Source organism: Trachurus trachurus (genome assembly GCF_905171665.1).
Source record: "Trachurus trachurus genome assembly, chromosome: 4".
Taxonomy (NCBI): domain Eukaryota; kingdom Metazoa; phylum Chordata; class Actinopteri; order Carangiformes; family Carangidae; genus Trachurus; species Trachurus trachurus.
The window spans coordinates 1,428,109-1,446,890 of NC_139898.1; the positions used below are offsets into that span (position 1 = coordinate 1,428,109).

General features: G+C 45.1%; 2 protein-coding genes across 2 annotated transcripts; both read left to right on the top strand.

The window, feature by feature from the left end:
* Positions 1-2,176: 2,176 nt before the first annotated feature.
* LOC310985162 (uncharacterized protein) lies at positions 2,177-12,350 on the top strand. The gene is made up of 5 exons (XM_083970656.1): positions 2,177-2,291; positions 2,417-2,457; positions 2,561-2,635; positions 4,070-4,259; positions 11,694-12,350. The coding sequence occupies exons 1-5, from the start codon at positions 2,225-2,227 to the stop codon at positions 12,242-12,244; spliced, it is 924 nt and encodes a 307-aa protein (XP_083826782.1). The 5' UTR covers positions 2,177-2,224; the 3' UTR covers positions 12,245-12,350.
* A 2,832-nt stretch (positions 12,351-15,182) lies between these two features.
* On the top strand, positions 15,183-17,544 carry faslg (Fas ligand (TNF superfamily, member 6)). The gene is made up of 4 exons (XM_083970827.1): positions 15,183-15,483; positions 16,089-16,131; positions 16,224-16,295; positions 16,835-17,544. The coding sequence occupies exons 1-4, from the start codon at positions 15,205-15,207 to the stop codon at positions 17,251-17,253; spliced, it is 813 nt and encodes a 270-aa protein (XP_083826953.1). The 5' UTR covers positions 15,183-15,204; the 3' UTR covers positions 17,254-17,544.
* Positions 17,545-18,782: the final 1,238 nt, after the last annotated feature.

An 18,782-nucleotide genomic window follows, 5' to 3' on the forward strand; every position in this document is an offset into this window, starting at 1 on the left:
CATTAATTAATTAAAAACAGACTTCAAAGCCTGGCATGATAAACCAAGCATGTAGCAAAAACACATAATTCCCTTTGTCTGAAATTGTCCTACTGAAGTGTTCATTAATGCCTAACTAACGTGGTAATAAGTATTTCTCTTGGGTCAGTATTATATTCAAATATTTAAAGTCAGAAATATGTTGTCTTACTGCAAATTAGTCCCTAGAAGAAACACTGTCATTTCAAATTCAACGTATTGCACTGCTAATGTTGCAGATGGGTTTTGCTTTATTTGCAGTGCCCCCAGTATCCTTTTAGGTGGGAAAATGTGGTTAAAGATGCATCATACATTACGCACATATTCTAGAGAAATGTCTGTAAAGGCTGAGCAAGATGATTATTGTCTGGCTTGTGATGCACAGCCGCCTTTCCAATGAAATCTTTCTTCTGATATGATTCTTTAAAAAAAATTACTAAAATACTGAAGCCAAGACTACACAAGAGCCCCCCACACCACCACAAGCACATCACTTTTCCATTCTATGAATCAATCTAGTTGCACAAGGCCATGGGCCTGCAGGGCATTATGATACCGTATCATACTGCCCTGATTTGAGAGTTATGGTCTGCACTCACCAACACTACATATTATATTCATTTACATTAGAGTGGTGTTTCACTGGTCTCCAGGTAGAGGTGCAAAATCAAAATGCATTACTGTCAAATGTTATCGATGTAACTTAGTTGTGCTGTTAGTTTATATTTGTTCAGTTTTACATAATAATGTACGGTACCAAAATAAGTTCATCCAAAAAGTTAACTCCTCACGTGCGGCATGCTGACATTAAAAATGCCTCACTTCCCATGACCTAGAAACAAAGACAGGGTGTCACCATGGTGAAACCATATGTGGCCACAGTGTTCTCATGAAGTTCACTGGTGCAGCAGAGAGTCCTACTTTTTTTTTTTTTTTTAAACCACACGAGTCATTGGCACTTCTCTGACCGTTTTACATGAGAAGTAAGTTATTTTGTCTTTAAAACCACATTGTTATTTATTTAGCCTTTAGGTGAATACGTTTTTGGTGTTTTTACATGACAGCTGTGTGTCAAAAAAAGTTGCAAAGTGATAAATAGGCTGACATGATTCAACCCTCCTTCCTCCCATTAGGCCTGCTGAAAATGATTAAAGTCATGATTAAATTAACATAAAAAGAGTTTCTTCTGATCAGATATAAGCAAAATATTCTGAATATTTTCAAAAAGGCAACAACGCCCTATACCATGAGTGTGCATTATGGATCATCTATCATACTGTATCACATGTAAAATGCTGCCACATTATAGCGACTCGCTTTGCAGTGCAGACTCTTGTTGGGCAACACTTGAACATTTCTGCTTCCTTTTCTCACGTGTGTGTGTATGTGTAGGAGAAGGGGGGACATTTTTTTGTATCTACAGTTTTATGTAAAGCACTCATGCACCTCATGAAAAGTGCTCTATAAATAAAGATTGATTGATTGATTGATTGATTGATTGATTGATTGATTGATTGATTGATTGATTGATTGATTGATTGATTGATTCTCACTTTTACCAATAGGCTACTGCACTTTTTTCGCATTGTTTTTATCTGAGAGTTCTTGGGGGATTCAATTGCTTTATTGTTTAATTTAATTGTATTTATCTGCTGCTTTATCTTACGTTACATTATGTTGTGTTGTGTTTTTATTAGACTCAGGCCCAAATACAGGACACACAACACAGAGAAAGACAACACATTACACATTAAAAGATGATACAAGTGCAAGTTCATAATTATCCATCATAAAGTAGCCTATAGACAGTTCTGAAAAGAGGCTCTGCATTTCTCAGAAAAGCTTGGAGAGTGTTGACCCGTGCATTTACAAACATTTAACTTGCACTGAGCCATTTAACTTGCATATTCTCATCTCGCCTTACACACAGACACCTTTACAACATCTGAATATGAAACATAAAAAATAAAACAATAAAAAAAACTGCGAGTAACAATACACGCGTGACGCTATCTGCCTGTACATTCAACTTGTAGCACAGCCTGTATTAGTTTTGATACAACTGGGACGTCAGTCTCGTTCCCTTTCAGTGACGTCAGAGGGAGTTATCGCGGGATGTAAGCGTCACGTGAGGGTTACTCTACTACCTCACGTGACATTGTTTTGTCCGCGGCGGAGGCACGCGGGCGGCACGGCTCAAGTTGAAATGGCGAGAAACGAGGAGAAGCAACAAGGCAGACTGAACAGACTGTGGCTGCAGAGGGAGAGAGACGGTAAGTGGCCGCCATGACAACTGGAACAGTAACAGAAGCAGATAGCGACTCAACCACGCAGCGCTACAGTGCTAAGCTAACGTTACAGCTGCATCACGGCTCTGACTTGAATACTTTGTGTACAGAGGGACGCCTCAGAGATGTGCACGAGCGGAGACCCAAGCTGGTAAAGTCTTTCTCAGTTAGCAACTAGTTGACATTGAGTCTCAGGACGTTGACCTGGCTCGGCTGCTCTCACCCAGAAGCTGCTCTGTGCTTCTCTCCCACAGTCAACTCTCAACTCAGCCCCCTCCGTCAGGAAGTGGATCCCCAGCATCAAGAGTGAAATAGAGTATTATCTTCAAGTAAGTAAGTCATACTCAGTGGTAGGCTACTTTTAAAAAGTACTAGTTATAGTTGGTAGTTACTTTCCCCAATAACTGAATTACTACATTGTAAAAGTAACTGATCACCAGAAAGTAACTATTGCGTTACTGATGATGCAGAGCGATAGATATGTGATGATGCTTTCAGACGAACACAGTTCTTCTGGTTTAGGCTGTGGTTCCGTTCTGGAGTCTCAGAACCTTATTGCTTTCTGGTGAACCATGCCTGCATTCACATCATTTTAAAATATTTTGGCAAATTCTCCTATTGCCATAATCCCTATAGTTTTAGGAGTAGGTTCATTACCTTTAATTGTCGGTGCAAGCTGTTTTTAGATCGGCGGGGCACCTACCGATGAATACCTATGAAACTACTCCTAAAACTATGGGGATTATGGTAATAGGCGAATTTTCCAAAAATGTTGAAATATCCCTTTAAGTGTGGAACCAAAGTGGGAGGACCTTACTCTGCATTACTCAAACTTCCTGCTTTTTTGCTGTCTCAGTAATCCTTCCTCTGTTTTTAAAGTTTATCAAAGCTGTACAGAAAAGAAAAATGAATTTGAGCCCACTGACTGTGGGTCTTAGCATTAGTGTAATAACTCATCTATCAGACCATGTAGCCCAAACTTTGTGTAAAATTCTATTTTCGAGTAAATCCGGGATGAAAGTGGGGCAGTTTTTTTTCTTCGCATTGGATAATGCAGGTGCACGAATTATGCGTCACGTTGCTCATGATTCATCCGTCAATCAAACGTCTGAGACACACACACACACACCGTCTCGGTTGAATATCCCGCCCGCTCGATAACAACCAATCAAATTTGTTTTCCTTACTCGGGTAAACTCGTGCAGCAACTCGTGGAAACTCGTAGAAGGAGGCGCGACAAACAGGACAAACAGCCATTTCTGAACACCTTTAATTATTTGGTCTGGTGTTGGAGTGAACCCAGCCTGGTCCATCTCTTCCCAGAGTTCAAAGATAAGAATTACTTTACTTAATTAAGGGAAGGGAAACTCATACAACTTGTTCTTTCTTGTTCTGCTTTCTAGCTTTTCTTGAAATCCAAACATTTAGTTTTCTCAACACAGACCACAACAAATGATTTTTCTCAAGGTTGTCAGTCGCTGCCTTCTCCTCGTTCCTGCTCATCTTCACAATCACAACCTAGAATACCACATGCCCACTGATGATGTCATGGTTCACAGGGAAGAACCAACTTTTTCTTGGTTCCCTTGAGAACCAACTTTTCAGAGCCAGCCCCTCAACCAGTCAGGAACCCCCAGACCAAAATGGATTTGCTGAATGGGAAAACACAGTTTGATTAAAAAGTGAATATTTAATTTTTAAAACAAATCCTGCCTACCCCAGCTTTAATAACTGAATTGTCTTGTTATGCCTGCTTCTCTCAGCAGTCCCAGCTGTCTCATTACCCAGAGAGGAAGATAGCAGAGTTCCAGCTGCAGATTGAGGCTTTGGAAAAGGAATACAAAAGTTTCATTGGCAAGCTGCGAGTGCTTGACCCCTCCTGTAAACACAAGCCGTGGACTCCCCGGGCGTACTGCAAGAGGAGAGCAGAGGCCCCAGACTGCCCCAGCAACGGTCAGTGCATTCATTCTTTCACCTTGACAAAGGATCAGTTCAGTTCAGTTCAGTTTATTTCATGTCCCCAGAGGGCAATTTGGGTTGCAGCTCATAGAATCACATAAAGGTAAAAACATACAACACAGAGACATATTGTGACATAGAGACGCATCATAATAAATAACAATATAAATAGAATATGCACTAATTGTGATCATATAAGAGATGTGATGTAGCACTCCAGCTTTTCACATCATGTGAAGTCTGGGCCGGAGGGGAGCCAGTTCACAGCCTGGGAGTTTCAGGCCCACTTTCTCTTCTGGTGGAGGAAGTAAAAGTTCAACTCTAAGGCTGTCTTTACACTGCATGGTTCAAGTGGCCCAATTCCGATTTTTTCCTCTCAAGTGGCTCAGATCGGATCTGTAACATGAATGTGTAAACGGGACAAATGCGCATTGAATCGGATATTGTCAGACCAGATTCAGGCTCCGTTATATGTGGAAATAAATCAGATACAAATGGGATATCTGCCAATGCGTCTGCAGTCTAAACAGACAGATCAGATCTTTCCTGGCAACACGTGTCATACGTCATCAATGATAATATTAATTCACGTGCTCAGGCGTCTCGCTGAACCTCTGTAGCCTGTGATTGACACGTGGGGCTGACCTGGACTAGAGGTCGACCGATTAATCGTTTTGGCCGATTAATCTGCGCTGATAGGACGTTTTACAAACTATCGGAATCAGCGGAACTTGGCTCCGAATCCGATAGTGGCCGATGGCTGCAGTTTTTTCCACAGCGCCATAAACTGCTTCTTCCCTGCCGCTCTCTGTCTCTCTGATCACTGAGGGGCGGGGCTGCTCTTCACACACACACAGAGCATGGGAGAGAGAGAGACGGGGCGTGTGCAGCGGCAGCAGCGGAGAAGTGACCCAGGTGAGGGTACTGTACTGTAGGTGCGGTGTGACCGCAGTAAGAGAGAGGCGGCAGGTGGAGGGGCTGACTGGAACGAAACTCTCTTGTTATTTAATGAGAAACACTGTAGTATTTTCTCTTAATCATATATGGACAGGGTTCCTGCATAGATAATGTGGTGGCGGCTGCCACGCTAAATATCTCACCGCCACCAGCTCACGAGTCAGTGTTTTTTTTTTTTTTTTTTTTTTCCCTCTGGCTTTTTGTGCTTTTATTTTGAAAGGACAGTGTGGCCGCTTGGCCGTGCGAGTGAGCAGTGGGTAGCCAGAGAGGAACAGAAGGGACTGGACACAGCGTTGCGGTGAAGCCCACTTGGGGTCTTTTATTCTTAACAGGTGGGGGGTGGGGAGGGGAACTGAAAAAAGGGGTGAGGGACGACAAACAACTGAAATCTTCCTCGGCTTGGTGGCCGCTCAGGGGGCTCGGTACTGGCTCTCCTGGTCAGAGCGAGAGGGAAACAAAAGAGACCAGAGGTTAGTGGAGGGTGAAGTTTCCCACTGACCTGTTTGCTTTCTCCTCAGTGATTTCTCCTCGTGCTCCTGCTCTGTTCACTGCTCCAGTCCAGCCAACCTCTCCTCTGCTTCTGCAGGGTATATGAAGGCTGGCAATCACCTGATTGTCCTGTGGATTGCTGACACCTGGGGTAGTACCGCCCCCTCACCACCCCTCCCCTCTGCCTCAGCTGGCTGATGGGAGGCCCTGTGAGGTGCTGAGCATGAGCAGGGCTCTCACATACCCCCCCCCTCAGCTCCCCACCATCCGGGGGAGCGGCGGTCCACCAGCAGTCATCCCTCCTGGACATGGCATCAGCATTTCCGTGTAGCCTTCCAGCCCTGTGTTCAACTGTAAAGCGGAAATCCTGCAGGTGCAAAAACCAACGGGTTATTCTGGCATTTCTGTCTTTATTGTTGGCCATCCACTTTAATGGAGCATGATCAGTGACCAACGTGAACTCCCGCCCCAGTAAATAGTAACGGAGTTTTTCCACCGCCCACTTAACAGCCAAGGCCTCCTTCTCTATGGTCGCATAATTCTTCTCATGGGGAAGCAGTTTACGGCTCACAAAGGTTATGGGGTATTCACTCCCTTCATGGATTTGGGACAGGACCCCCCCCAGGCCTACCATGGATGCGTCAGTCTGCAGTACGAACCTCCTCCTGAAGTCTGGGGTATGGAGCACGGGTTCGCTGCAGAGGGCTGTTCTCAAAGCCCTGAAGGCCTGCTCAGTCTGTTCCGTCCACTTCACCTGGTTGGGCGCCCCTTTTTTCGTCAGCTCATTGAGGGGCCCTGCTAGGGAGGCAAAGTTAGGGATAAACTGTCGGTAGTAACCCACTAACCCCAGGAAGGTCCTCACCTGACGTTTGGTCTGGGGTTGGGGCCACGTTGCAATAGCGTCTGTCTTCTTCACCTGTGGCTTGACGTTCCCTCGTCCCACAGTGTACCCCAGGTAATTTGCCTCCTCCAAGGCCAAAGAGCACTTCCCTGGGTTGGCTGTGAGTCCTGCCTCGCGTAAGGATTGGATAACTGCTTCCAGGCGCTGCAGATGATCTTTCCATGAGATACTGTGTATAATGATGTCATCTATGTATGCTGCAGCATAGTCTTGATGGGGCCGGAGGACCTTGTCCATGAGCCTCTGAAACGTGGCTGGGGCTCCATGGAGGCCAAATGGGAGGACTCGATACTGGAAGGCGCCATCTGGTGTCGAGAAGGCGGTCTTCTCCTTTGCTTGCTGAGTGAGTGGCACCTGCCAATACCCTTTGGTCAGGTCCAGGGTGGAGATGAACCGGGCCGGCCCCAGCCTCTCGATCAGCTCGTCTACACGGGGCATAGGGTACGTGTCAAACTGTGATATTTCATTCAACTTTCTGTAATCGTTGCAGAACCTGATGCTCCCATCTGGTTTCCCCACGAGGACTATGGGGCTGGACCAGGCACTGTGCGACTCCTCCAACACCCCAAGGTCCAGCATTTTTCTCACCTCCTTCCTGATGGCTCCCCGTCGTGCCTCTGGGATGCGGTAAGGTCGCAGTCTTACCGTTTTCCCTGGCTCCGTACATATGTCATGGGCGATGAGCGTTGTCTGGCCGGGGGTCTCTGAAAAGACATCTTTGCTTTTGGCCAGGAGCTCCTGGACCTCTTGGACCTGTCTGGAAGACAACTGATCACCCAGTCTCACAGGGGTTGTGATCTGGGGGTGAGTGGCGGCCAGGACGCTGGTGGGGATAGGGACCGGTTCGTGCCAGGGCTTCAGCAGATTGATGTGATACAGTTGCTGGCCCTTCCTGCGACCAACCTGTCTGACCCGATAATTTACCGGTCCCATTTGTTCCATTACTTCATAAGGTCCCTGCCATTTTGCCAAAAACTTGCAATCGTTAGTGGGGATCAACACCATCACTTTGTCTCCCGGTTGGAATGTTCTCACCTGCGCCCTCCGGTTGTACACGTGAGCCTGCTGGGTTTGGGCCCGTTCCATGTGTTCCCGCACCAGAGGCCAGACTTGAGTCATTCTGTGATGCATTTGTTCCACATGTTCCACGATGCTGCGCTGAGTGGGGGGTTGTTCTTCCCAAGCGTCTTTGGCCAGGTCCAACAGGCCTCGAGGTCGGCGTCCATACACCAGCTCGAAGGGGGAGAACCCGGTGGAACCCTGTGGGACCTCACGGACAGAGAAAAGAACATATGGCAGCAACTGGTCCCAGTTTTTACCATCCACATCTATTATTTTGCGTAGCATATGCTTTAGTGTTTTGTTGAACCTTTCAACTAATCCATCCGTCTGTGGGTGGTAGACAGAGGTTCTGATCTGTCTTACCTTCAGGAGTTGACACATCCTTTTCATCACCCCAGACATGAAGCAGGATCCCTGATCTGTCAGGATCTCTTCTGGCAGGCCCACTCTACTGAAGAGCAGGAACAGTTCCCTAGCCACTGCCTTCCCAGTTGCAGTGCGCAGGGGAATGGCCTCAGGATATCGGGTGGCATAATCCAGTATGACCAGAATATAGCGGTGACCCCGGCTAGATTTTGGTAAGGGCCCCACTATGTCCATACCAATCCTACTAAATGGGGTTTCGATAATGGGTAGAGGTATGAGTGGATTTCTGTATGTTACCTTTGGGGCGTTGGTTTGGCACTCGGCACAGTGTTTACAGTACTCCTCCACAGCTCTCTTGACCCCCGGCCAGTAGAAGCGGCTGAGAATCCGTTCATAGGTCTTCTCTCTCCCCAGATGCCCCCCTAGGAGGTGGGTGTGGGCTAGATATAAGACTTTTGAGACATATGTTTTTGGGACAACCAACTGTTCACACACTTCAGCATTTTTCTGGGAGACTCGATACAACAGTTTATTTTTCACCATGAAATGTGGAAAAGACACTTGACTCACCCCCTCCTGGTTTTGGCCCTCGATCACTTGGACATCCCTCCAAGCCTGGGCCAGATTGGGGTCCTGGAGCTGCGCCGAGCCAAACCGGCCCAACCTAGGTCCCCCATCCATTTCAGCTTCAGGAAATTGCGAGAAGCCTTCATCTGACCCTATATCCTCCAGGGGCCCCTCCTGCACTGTGACCATGGACTGATCATTGACACCCTCACCGGCGTCGTCCTCACTGGTCTCGGCTGCACTGCCATCGGGGGGCTCACCTGCCAGCGCCGGTTGGGTTATAGCCGATCTTTTGGTCTCCAGGGGTCGCTTCCGGATCCTCCCCTTGGGTTTCCGGTTTCTCCCTGGCCAGTAAAGCGAGAAGAGGGGGCTGTCTCGCCCAACCAGGACAGGGACTGGAAGTTGTTCGACGACCCCCGCCTGTAGAGTGAAGGGGCCCCGTGGCGTGATCACCTTGATGATGGAGGTTGGATACCTCCGTGTTTCCCCATGGATACATGACACAGGGATCTCTGCTCCCATTGTTGTGCTGGCAAATTCAGGTCTGATGAGGGAGACCATACTTCCGGAGTCCAAAAGTGCCTCGGTATCCTTCCCAGCAATCTTCACAGGAAACTTCGGGGCCGGTGCTCCCTCATGGGCCCAACAGGTGGTGAGGTGTTGGCAGTAGAAAGCTTTGCCTTCAGAGGTTCCCGCTGTGGGCATTGATTCCTCCCGACCGGGGCACTCTCGGGCGAAGTGTCCTTCCCTGCCACAGGTGAAACATCGGAGTACGGCAAATGGTGGGGCTCGTTGGGCTGTCGGTCCAGCCCATCCAGGGAACAGTCGGCCGGCTGGGGGGCTGACCACCTTGCTCCCCATCTCCCTCTCGCCCTTGATTTTGGGATTAGTTGAACGGTTACTCTCTGACCGCATGAGGCCCCCCATTACTTTGTGGTTCTCCAATAGGGCTACCAAATTGTCCAAAGTGGGGGCCCCCTGCTGGGCAACATACCTCTTGGTGTCGGGGGGCAGTCCCCGGAGGCATCGGTCAATTACCACCCGGTCCACAATCGGTGGCCCGGCCACTTCCTCCAGCCAGCTCCGGGTGAAACGTAGTAGGGTCATGACTTGGGCCCGGGCTGGAAGAGCGGGGTTGTAGGTCCAATCATGCACTCTCTGCGCTCGGGCTGGAAGGCTAAGTCCATACTGGGCCAAAATGGCGGTTTTTACTCGCTTTTTCCTGCTCCAAACTATCGTTATTATATCGGAATTTAAAAATCCACTATCGGTCGACCTCTAACCTGGACTACCGTGGTCAGCTGTGGCCAGCTGTAGTCACTGTCACAGGAGTTACAGTGTTTCATTTTTGTGGTGTTCGCGCATCTGTTTTTCCCCCTCACTAGTTCTTGTTTTCCTATACTAGGCCCACAGTAACATTTATTTCTATGCGGATCGATACGAGGGCAAGTGAGGGAGTGTGAAAAAAGAGAGCGCGTGAGATAAACACCAGATTTCAGGTTTTCCTACCGATGAAAACTGAACCGAGCCGATAAGAAATCAAGAGAGGAAAAACAAACAATGTACACAAATGTGTGAAGCTGTCCCGTCCGCTCCACGCAGCCACTTCACTAACTTCATTTTGTAAGGGCAGACATTGTAAGTGACGTGGTGGATATGAACTCTGAGCACCAGACTCACCTTCGTTTAAAAATATTATGGAATCATAATCTCCCGTATTAAAAAAAAAAATCACTAGTTTATTTCCAGCGTGTTGTTTCATGCAGGTGTAAATGCAGATTATCAGATATGGGTCACTTCTGATAGAACATGTAAATAGACAGTCAAAAAAATCAGATATAGGCAACAAATCGGAATTGGGCATCAAGGCCTGTAGTGTAAAGACAGCCTTAGTGAGTGACTGAGTGTCAACAAAAATGTCCATTCCAATACGATGACATGGCATCAGTGAGTCTGCGCATGTGAACAGTGACAGGATCAGATGAACAAATGGCACAGTGTCACAGGAAGAACAGATGTTGTTCTTCCAGTTTTTTATATTTTAATATGCAGCACTTTTGAGTTTATGTATGTAAATTGTGCTGTGTTAGGCAGGTTTACTTAAATTATTATCTGATAATTATGTAAAAGTCTTTTTTTTTTCTAGAATAAGCAACAAGCTGTAGTTACCTCATTTCAGGGGAACACAGCAAGATCCCTTCATGAGGTGGCTGGAAGAGTCTAACTTGTTTTTTAAATGAGCAAAGCTTATACAGTTATACAGTATACACTAGGGATGTCACGATTACTTGTTGTCACAATTAATCATGGTATTAAACGCCACAATTATTTAATTGTAAAGATTCCTAAATACCATTACTTTCACAAAAATGTGATGTTGGAACCTTATTGGCAGATGTGCGCAAAAATAAAGGTAAATGCACAGATACTGGTCCATTTAACTAATGCAACATTGAATTGGTAGGAATTTAAATGTTAGCGTGTCATTTTTAATTTAAAAAAAGCAAAACAAAACAAAAACGATTAAAATAAATGCAAACATTTGGTATAGATGACAATTCATGACCTGAATATTTCAAATGTTTCCCCTGGGGATTAAGAATTCGTCATATATTAATAGATACTTGAAATATTTTGTGTAAACAATGAGTAATGTAGTTATATTTTGACTATATTTGATTTTACACATTCATAGTGTTGTGAAATTAATTAGTGCGTAATAATCGTGATAATCGTAGTACTGTGATTATTTCTCTGACAATAATCGTACCAAGAAAATCTATAATCGTGACATCCCTAGTATAAACTAATCAGGCCTAACGTTATGAACACTGACAGGTGTGAACAACACTGAATAACAATTTCATGGTAGCTGGTAGTGGGTGGGATATGTTAGGCAGCAGATGAACATGTTGTCCTCAAAGTTGATGTGTTAGAAGGTTCTTCTGACCCACAAGGGGAACCAGACACTCTGCTTGTCTAATCTGAGTTGAAATGTTTAATTTTGAGTGGGTTGTCCCTTAAGACACCAACAACTGACAGTCCTCTGACCTCTCATCTCTCTGTGTCCTCACTCTGGTTTACAGTTAAAAAGCCTTGGTCACAGGAGGACAGCAGTCAGCGCCGCGGAGCCGACAGTGATCTGACGAGCGGTTGGACTGGATGTGACAGAACCTCGGCCCCCGGCTGCTCCGCCACCAATCCACTGTCAGAAAGCTCAGCAGTGGTCTGTGGGGACCAGGACCAGGACCAGCCCCTCTCCTTTGACCCAACACAACTAGCAGTGGCTGCTGCTGCGTTCAGAGGACGGACACCACACACTCAGCTTGTGTCTTCTCAAACACAAAGTCTTGCCCGGGTGCTGCATTCTGGCCTGCCAAACCTCAGGAGTTCTGCATCAGGACAAATAGGGACAAGGAGCAGAGGGACAGAGGAGGATGATGGGACCGGAATGGGTTTGGTTACCCAGCAGAAAGGTGACGTCCACGTGTGTAAGTTAGAGACTGAAACAGCAGAGAGGAAACCTGAGACATCACTGAACAGCAGCACAACAGAGGAGAAGACTGCTCATGTCCTGGGACTAGACTGTTACTCTTCCTCCGAGGACTCTGAGGACTCTGAGGACTGTCACTCATGATATTTTTACATCATAAAATATAATAGCACTCAATTTTCTACATTTATAAAATACACTGACTGAAACCTTTCATGTCCTGTGTTCATTCAACGGTTCCCATTTGATAGTGGTTCTCATGGGCCAAATAGTAATATCAATTTTTTTTACTGAAGTATTTAAAAGGATAGTTCACCCAAAATTTAAATTTCACTCATTATCTACTCACCCTCATGTCGACTAAGGGCTGGGAGAATTTTCAGAGTCCTCCGTGCCTTCTCTGAGTTACAGGGGGGTCCGCGCAGTAGTATTTGTCCATATAATGGTTGTCAATGGATACCAACTTTCTTCGTCCAAAAAGACACACCAAAAAACATCCAAATACCTCCATACTGCTCGTCTGTAATGTCCCTCTGATATTGAAGCCCCGACATGAGAAATTGTTCTGAAAAAAATTAAATAAGTCTATATTTTAAGCTTGTTTGTAGAGGAAGCTCCCAGTGTCTCGGTTCACTGCTCTTCCTGTGTCAGTGCAAATCTCGCGTGATTTGCACTGACTGGTGGAACAATTTCTCATGTCGGGGCTTCAATACAAGAGGGACATTACAGACGAGCACTATGGAGGTATTTGGATGTTTTTTGGTGTGTCTTTTTGGACGAAGAAAGTTGGTATCCATTGACAACCATTATATGGACAAATACTGCTACGCTGACCCCCCCGTAACTCAGAGAAGGCACGGAGGACTCTGAAAATTCTCACAGCTCTTAGTCGACATGAGGGTGAGTAGATAATGAGTGAAATTTGAATTTTGGGTGAACTATCCCTTTAAGATTTGATTGTGTGAGTCCCTGGTAATATTTTAATGTACTCCATACATGAGTGTGACAGTCACACTATGAGAAAACATGAAATGAATTCATGAATTTCAGTTTCCTATTAAAGCTCCACTTTCAAGACCTGATAAAAAGCTCTGTTGTGCAATTTCACGGTCGTTTTCAGTTAGTCACTGTGACCACAGCTGGCTCCGTGATGCTGCACAACGGCCGGTGACTGTGAGAAACCCAGTAATTGATTGAGATACATGCTGATTCAGTGATTCATTTTAGTCTCTTCGGTTACATGAAGTGGAGCAGCAGCTCTGAGTGCGGCCTGGTTAGACCCCAAACCCCACCCTCCCACCTAACCCACTGTGAGCTGCTACTGCTACTGCTGCCACTGCTGCTGCCTCTGTTGCTGCTGCTGCTGCTGCTGCTGCTGCTGCTGCTGCTGCGACGACCACTTTCAGCATGACACTTCTGGGAAACGGACGCATCAGCTTCTAGAAAGCAGGTCCTCTGTGCCCTTTATGGTAAAGCCTGACGTAGTCACCTTTAGCGCTATACACACGTTGAAAAGGTGGGTTTCCCTTTTTCTGCAGGGGCCAGAGAAACGAAACTAAGCTTTTGCAGCCATGGAGAGAGCGTCCATATTTATCAATATGATTTTTACCACCACCACCACGTACACTGGCCTGAACACCAATGACAATAATAGACGCCAAAGTGTTTGTTTCAGTCTGTAAGTGTGCACTGCTCAATTGCAAGGCTGGTTGTTTCTTGCATCTTATCTGGGGGGGCAGAGGAGTTTGCATCAAAACCACTACAAACTTTAGTATGAATCACCACTAGAGTTATCTAATTGCTGGAAACAGTTTTTTTTTTTGATTAAGCAAATGATGAAAAGTAATGTCTTATGGAAACTGCAGCGACCGCAAGGACAAAGCTGCGTAACTGCTCTATATCCAAGGAGACAAACCTAGAAGTGTCACAAAGACCACAGTGGTATAGCTCCAGACTGAGTGGGGTGTTGTGTTCATCTTTCCTGTAAGCACATTTCTGAGGTATTGGTTGGGGTTAATTTGCAGTTGCGTAGAGTTGCGTATCGCTACCAGCTTTTCATCAGCAGCCAGCACGGAAGGCAGTGCAGAGACGTGAGCCCTTTTCATGTGGCAGCCGTATCTTCCCACCAAGACTATACGCTGTGTGCTTCTGAAACTGCTGTATCACTGTTTACCAACACACCGTGCCTCACAAATACTGATCTGAAGGGAAAATTCATATTAAGAACGATGCATTTTTTTTTTTTTTTAGTGGAGAAAGATTCAGTACATTTAAAGGAGAACTTTCCGAAAAAGCAGCGCAGAGCTCACAAAAAAATTCCTAGAAGTGATGAAATGTATGTCACCTGATTCACAAGACCCATGACATGTAAAAGGAGCCATGACATGCTGTGATGAGTGTGTGTCTGTGGCTGCTGAATGTCTCTTTTCGTGGAACGTCTGGACAGGGTTTTTTTTTTTTTTTTTTCTGTTAAGCTGGTGGTTAGTCAATGGGGAGCCGCACCAAACCTGTAGCATCCTTCCCCCCACAGCCTTTGCCCACAGTTCTTCAGTCTGTATGCACTGCACAGTCAAAGACACAGTTAATAATAATAATAATAATACATTTTATTTCTAATGCACTTTTCAATTCAAGTGCTACAAAGTTAAAAGCAAAGTATAAAAAGCACACACACACACAAAAAAACTAAATTAGTGCCACATATTAGTGTGAGCAGTCATAGCCCTTTCTGAATAAGTACATTTACATGTGTTCATTTGGAAGATGTTTTTATCCAAAGTGACTTTACAACTCAAAGAAAGCACTAAAACCTGAATGCAGCAGTAAGCACATAAAGCTCCCAAACTGTCAGATAAAGCCTAATAAAGTTCAGTAATTCTGCATAAAAAGCATCCAGCAGAGCAGGAGAAGAGCAAAAGACAGAGATCATGAAAAGTGATGTGCACTTGTCTTGTGTGTGCACTGTGTGTGTGTGTGGGAGGTGCTGTGGGTGGTGAATGTCTTGACAGCTGAAGCTCGGCCTTTTAAGACAGAGTACACACCTCCTTCATGCAGAGACGACTCACACACACAGACGGTTTGACTTTGGGTGTAGGACCTGCAACATGAGCCTTGACCAGAACTATCCCTTCCCACAGGTGTTCCTTGTGAATGGAGGCGGGAGCGGTCCGAGCTCTGACCAGCCTCCAGCTCTGGTGCCCTGCTGGCCGTTCCCCCCCGCCCAGCAGAGGCTGAGGGGCCGGGAGAAGAGCCGGGGCTGCATGGGGATCAGCCCCGGCCTGGCCATGATTGTGCTGATGCTGTTTCTGCTGGTGTTTGCTGCCCTGGGCTTTGAAGCCTACCAGATCTACAAGATGCAGACCCAACTGAAACAGATGAGACAGGTAAGGATGGAACCACAGGCTGGGATCATGGATGTGGAAGATAATATTGAAAAAAGACAGAATGGAGAGAGTTAGTGAAATTCTGTGAGTTTTTAATGAAGTAGCTATAGTGGTGTACAAGTATTGAGGTGGTTCCAATTTGCAAAGTTTTAAACAGTTGACCGGTCAGTGACAAATAATATAAATGTTAATAGTGTTCCTTTGTGTGTGATATTGCTTGTTCATTTTTAATGGGATAGAGTTGTACAAAATTAAAAAGGTGTGACTTCTCTCACCTATTGCATAGAGTGGGGGGTGATAAGTGGAAGGTGGGAGCATGGAAAACCTACTGGAAAGAGTTGCAAAGTTTAATAATTAATTCACATTTGACTCGGGCACGGTCTGAAGACTCGAAAACACTTCAGCCCCACTCTGACATTTAAAAATGCAAACCAAAGACTTAATCGTTCCATCTGTGGTCACTGTGGACCAGTGAGACAGGAAATCCTCACTCAGTCACTCTGTGAGAGAACTTTCAGATGAAGGCGCTGAGGCAGAGAGAAAAAAAAAGCGTTTGTATGATGTGGTGTCGAATAAATGTCTCTGTTTCTTTCATTTTACTGAAGGATAATCCTGAAACAGAGTTCAGTTCACCACAGAAGCAAATTGGTGAGTGTAAACAATCAACACAAACACACATTCACAATCCTGTCTCCAAACTAGAGATGATGAGAAAGAATGTAATCTGAGGGTGGTTGCAGGTTTCAGTGAACCTGAGGTGCACGGAGACGACAGCAGAGAAGAAGACAGCAGATCTGCAGCACATGTCATAGGTAACCTTTTTATTCACTTTTCACTTTTCACTTTATTTCTCACGACCATGTAAGTGGTATGGAACACAAACAATAAAACAATACAAATAATCAGACATAGCAAGAGGCAGTGGGGCTGTACATACTCTGTACATACAGTACATCTCTGACCAGGACAAAGCAAAAACTATCACTTAAACAGAGGTAGAAAGGCACCTAGCTTATAAATAACTTTAGTTTTATCAGACTGTAATAACAAAATTAGTTTAAACATAGTATTTAGGGAGGTATTATCCTCTTAGATATACAATACATGTATTCTTGCATTCAAACAAAGCATGGAACTCATCACCAATCTGGCCGTCTTTGCATAGATCACATAACCTCCGACTTCTCTCGAGTCCTTTATACCTTCCAATAACTTTTGGTATTCTGGTGTTGTTTCCTCTGTAGTGGCAGATGGCCTGTCTAGACTTTTGGTTTGAACACAATAAATAGTGAAGCTAAACTTGGATTGTTTTTAATATGTACATGCAGTGACATCATGTCTCCTCTTCCAGGCCGGGTTGACAAAGTGAAAGGCCAGTCTCAGACTCTGCGATGGGAGTTGAGGACCAGTCGGTCCTTCGTGTCTGGAGGAGTGACGTACCGCTTTGAGGACGGTGGTCTGCAGGTCAACGAGAGCGGACTGTACCACATTTACTCACGGGTGGAGCTGATCCTGAAGAGCTGCTCCCCGTCCTCCTTCACTCACTCTGTGTTTGTGAGGAGAGTGGGCCACGTGCAGCCTGTGAACCTGATGGAGGCCCACCGGGCCGGCTTCTGCTCCAGGGAGCTGCAGCACTCCTGGACCACCGACAGCTACCTGGCCTCGGCCCTCAAGCTGCAGAAATACGACAGAGTTTATGTGAATGTATCACAGCCCCATTATCTCACTCATGAACATTACGCCAACTTCTTTGGTCTCTACAAGGTCTGAAGTCTTTGAGCTTTCAGTGAGCAGCAGTGAGTCACTCCAGTGATAGTATGTCAACTCAGAATGTGCCAGATCTTGCTCATCACTTTACCCAAATGAATCCTTTGTTGAATGTTAGCCCAATGAGACAATAACTGCACTGAATATGATGTTAAAATCCAGGTCCAATATTGCATTCTGTCTTTACTGCCAGCTTTTTAATTGACAGTTTATTGCAATTTCCACTTATTTATGAACAAATATTGTGACTAATGTAAATGTTGGGATAGTCAGTTAAACACTAAGGTGCTGATTTAGTTGTAGCAAATTTTAAATATTTATTTTTGGGTGTACCTGACATGTAGCTATGATGTGTAAATGTGTGGTTATAGGATCCACAAAAAATATTCCATGTCAATTGCTTTTGAACTAAATAAAGAGAAAGTATAGTTTCCATTTGGTGAAACCAGGAAGTGTTTTGTTAATTAATCAAGCCTTTGCCACTGAAATCCAGTGGGTGTCATGTTTGAGTGGGCTATGCTCATATTATGGACACCCACATGAGATTTGTCATGACCACTGGAAAGTATTTAGATAAAGGCACCATGAGGCTGTTTTTCCGTGTATTCCACAGCAGCACAGTAGCAGTCTGAAGAATAAAGGAGGTTTCTATTTTCTTTATCTGCCACTTACAATAACTAAAGCACAGTGTACACAGTGTAAACAGGTTACGTGACAGTTTTAAAGTGAGCTTACAATGCTTTGCGTTCGTTTTGCTGCACAGCTTCTTCTTCCTCCTCTTTGCAGTTTAACACCTTTGTTGCTCAGTTTTTTCTGGGTTTTTTTCTGTACACCACAGACTCACATGTAAGAGGGGAGCGCAAGAAGGTGCACAGGCTGGGCTCAGATGAAGTAGCTGGTTTGACGCCTGTTTCCTTCCGGTGTGAATATCAAGAGGGTCTCGTATGTGTGCAAGCTGATTTTTGTGAAAGACTCTCAGCTTCCTTTAATCCACGCTGAAAAAAATCGAACTTCTTTGGTCTCAACGGTTCTCACAGTAACAGCTGGATAATCCTTTCAGCGTGCAACACACACAGGTCTGTCATATCTGGCTCAATTCAGTACTTTCTGGCTGAACCACAAACTACTCTATGGTTAGTTACCAGTGGAAACAATAATGGACTCAACAAACATTTTGATTTACCATAATTTGCAGACACATTTCTGCAGTGCACCATGTTTGTTTTCAATAAACATAAGTGCAAGTGCATGAGGGATGTGTTATACCCGCTCCAACATGCACATGTAGCTGCATGACAATAACCACAGATCTGTTCCCTCTCTACATTAATGATATACTGTACCTGTAATTACAATAACCCTGTCTGGACTACCAACACCTATTAGAATGTAATACATCCTGTGGGACAAGACAAGGGGTTGTTGCTGTAAAAAGTACAACAAAGTTGTTTCAGTAAATTTCAGTAATATTAAAAGGGCTTCGTAAAGATGAAGTTGACAGAAGATTCCAAACACTTTGCAGTTACACTAAA

Excerpts from the sequence above, each read along its gene's own strand:
- faslg (XM_083970827.1), top strand. The coding sequence starts at position 15,205 with ATGAGCCTTGACCAGAACTATCCCTTCCCACAGGTGTTCCTTGTGAAT. Across the intron at positions 15,484-16,088 it reads AACTGAAACAGATGAGACAG|GATAATCCTGAAACAGAGTT; the intron begins GTAAGGATGGAA and ends ATTTTACTGAAG. Across the intron at positions 16,296-16,834 it reads ATCTGCAGCACATGTCATAG|GCCGGGTTGACAAAGTGAAA; the intron begins GTAACCTTTTTA and ends CTCCTCTTCCAG.
- LOC310985162 (XM_083970656.1), top strand. The coding sequence starts at position 2,225 with ATGGCGAGAAACGAGGAGAAGCAACAAGGCAGACTGAACAGACTGTGG. Across the intron at positions 2,292-2,416 it reads GCTGCAGAGGGAGAGAGACG|AGGGACGCCTCAGAGATGTG; the intron begins GTAAGTGGCCGC and ends CTTTGTGTACAG. Across the intron at positions 2,636-4,069 it reads AAATAGAGTATTATCTTCAA|CAGTCCCAGCTGTCTCATTA; the intron begins GTAAGTAAGTCA and ends TGCTTCTCTCAG.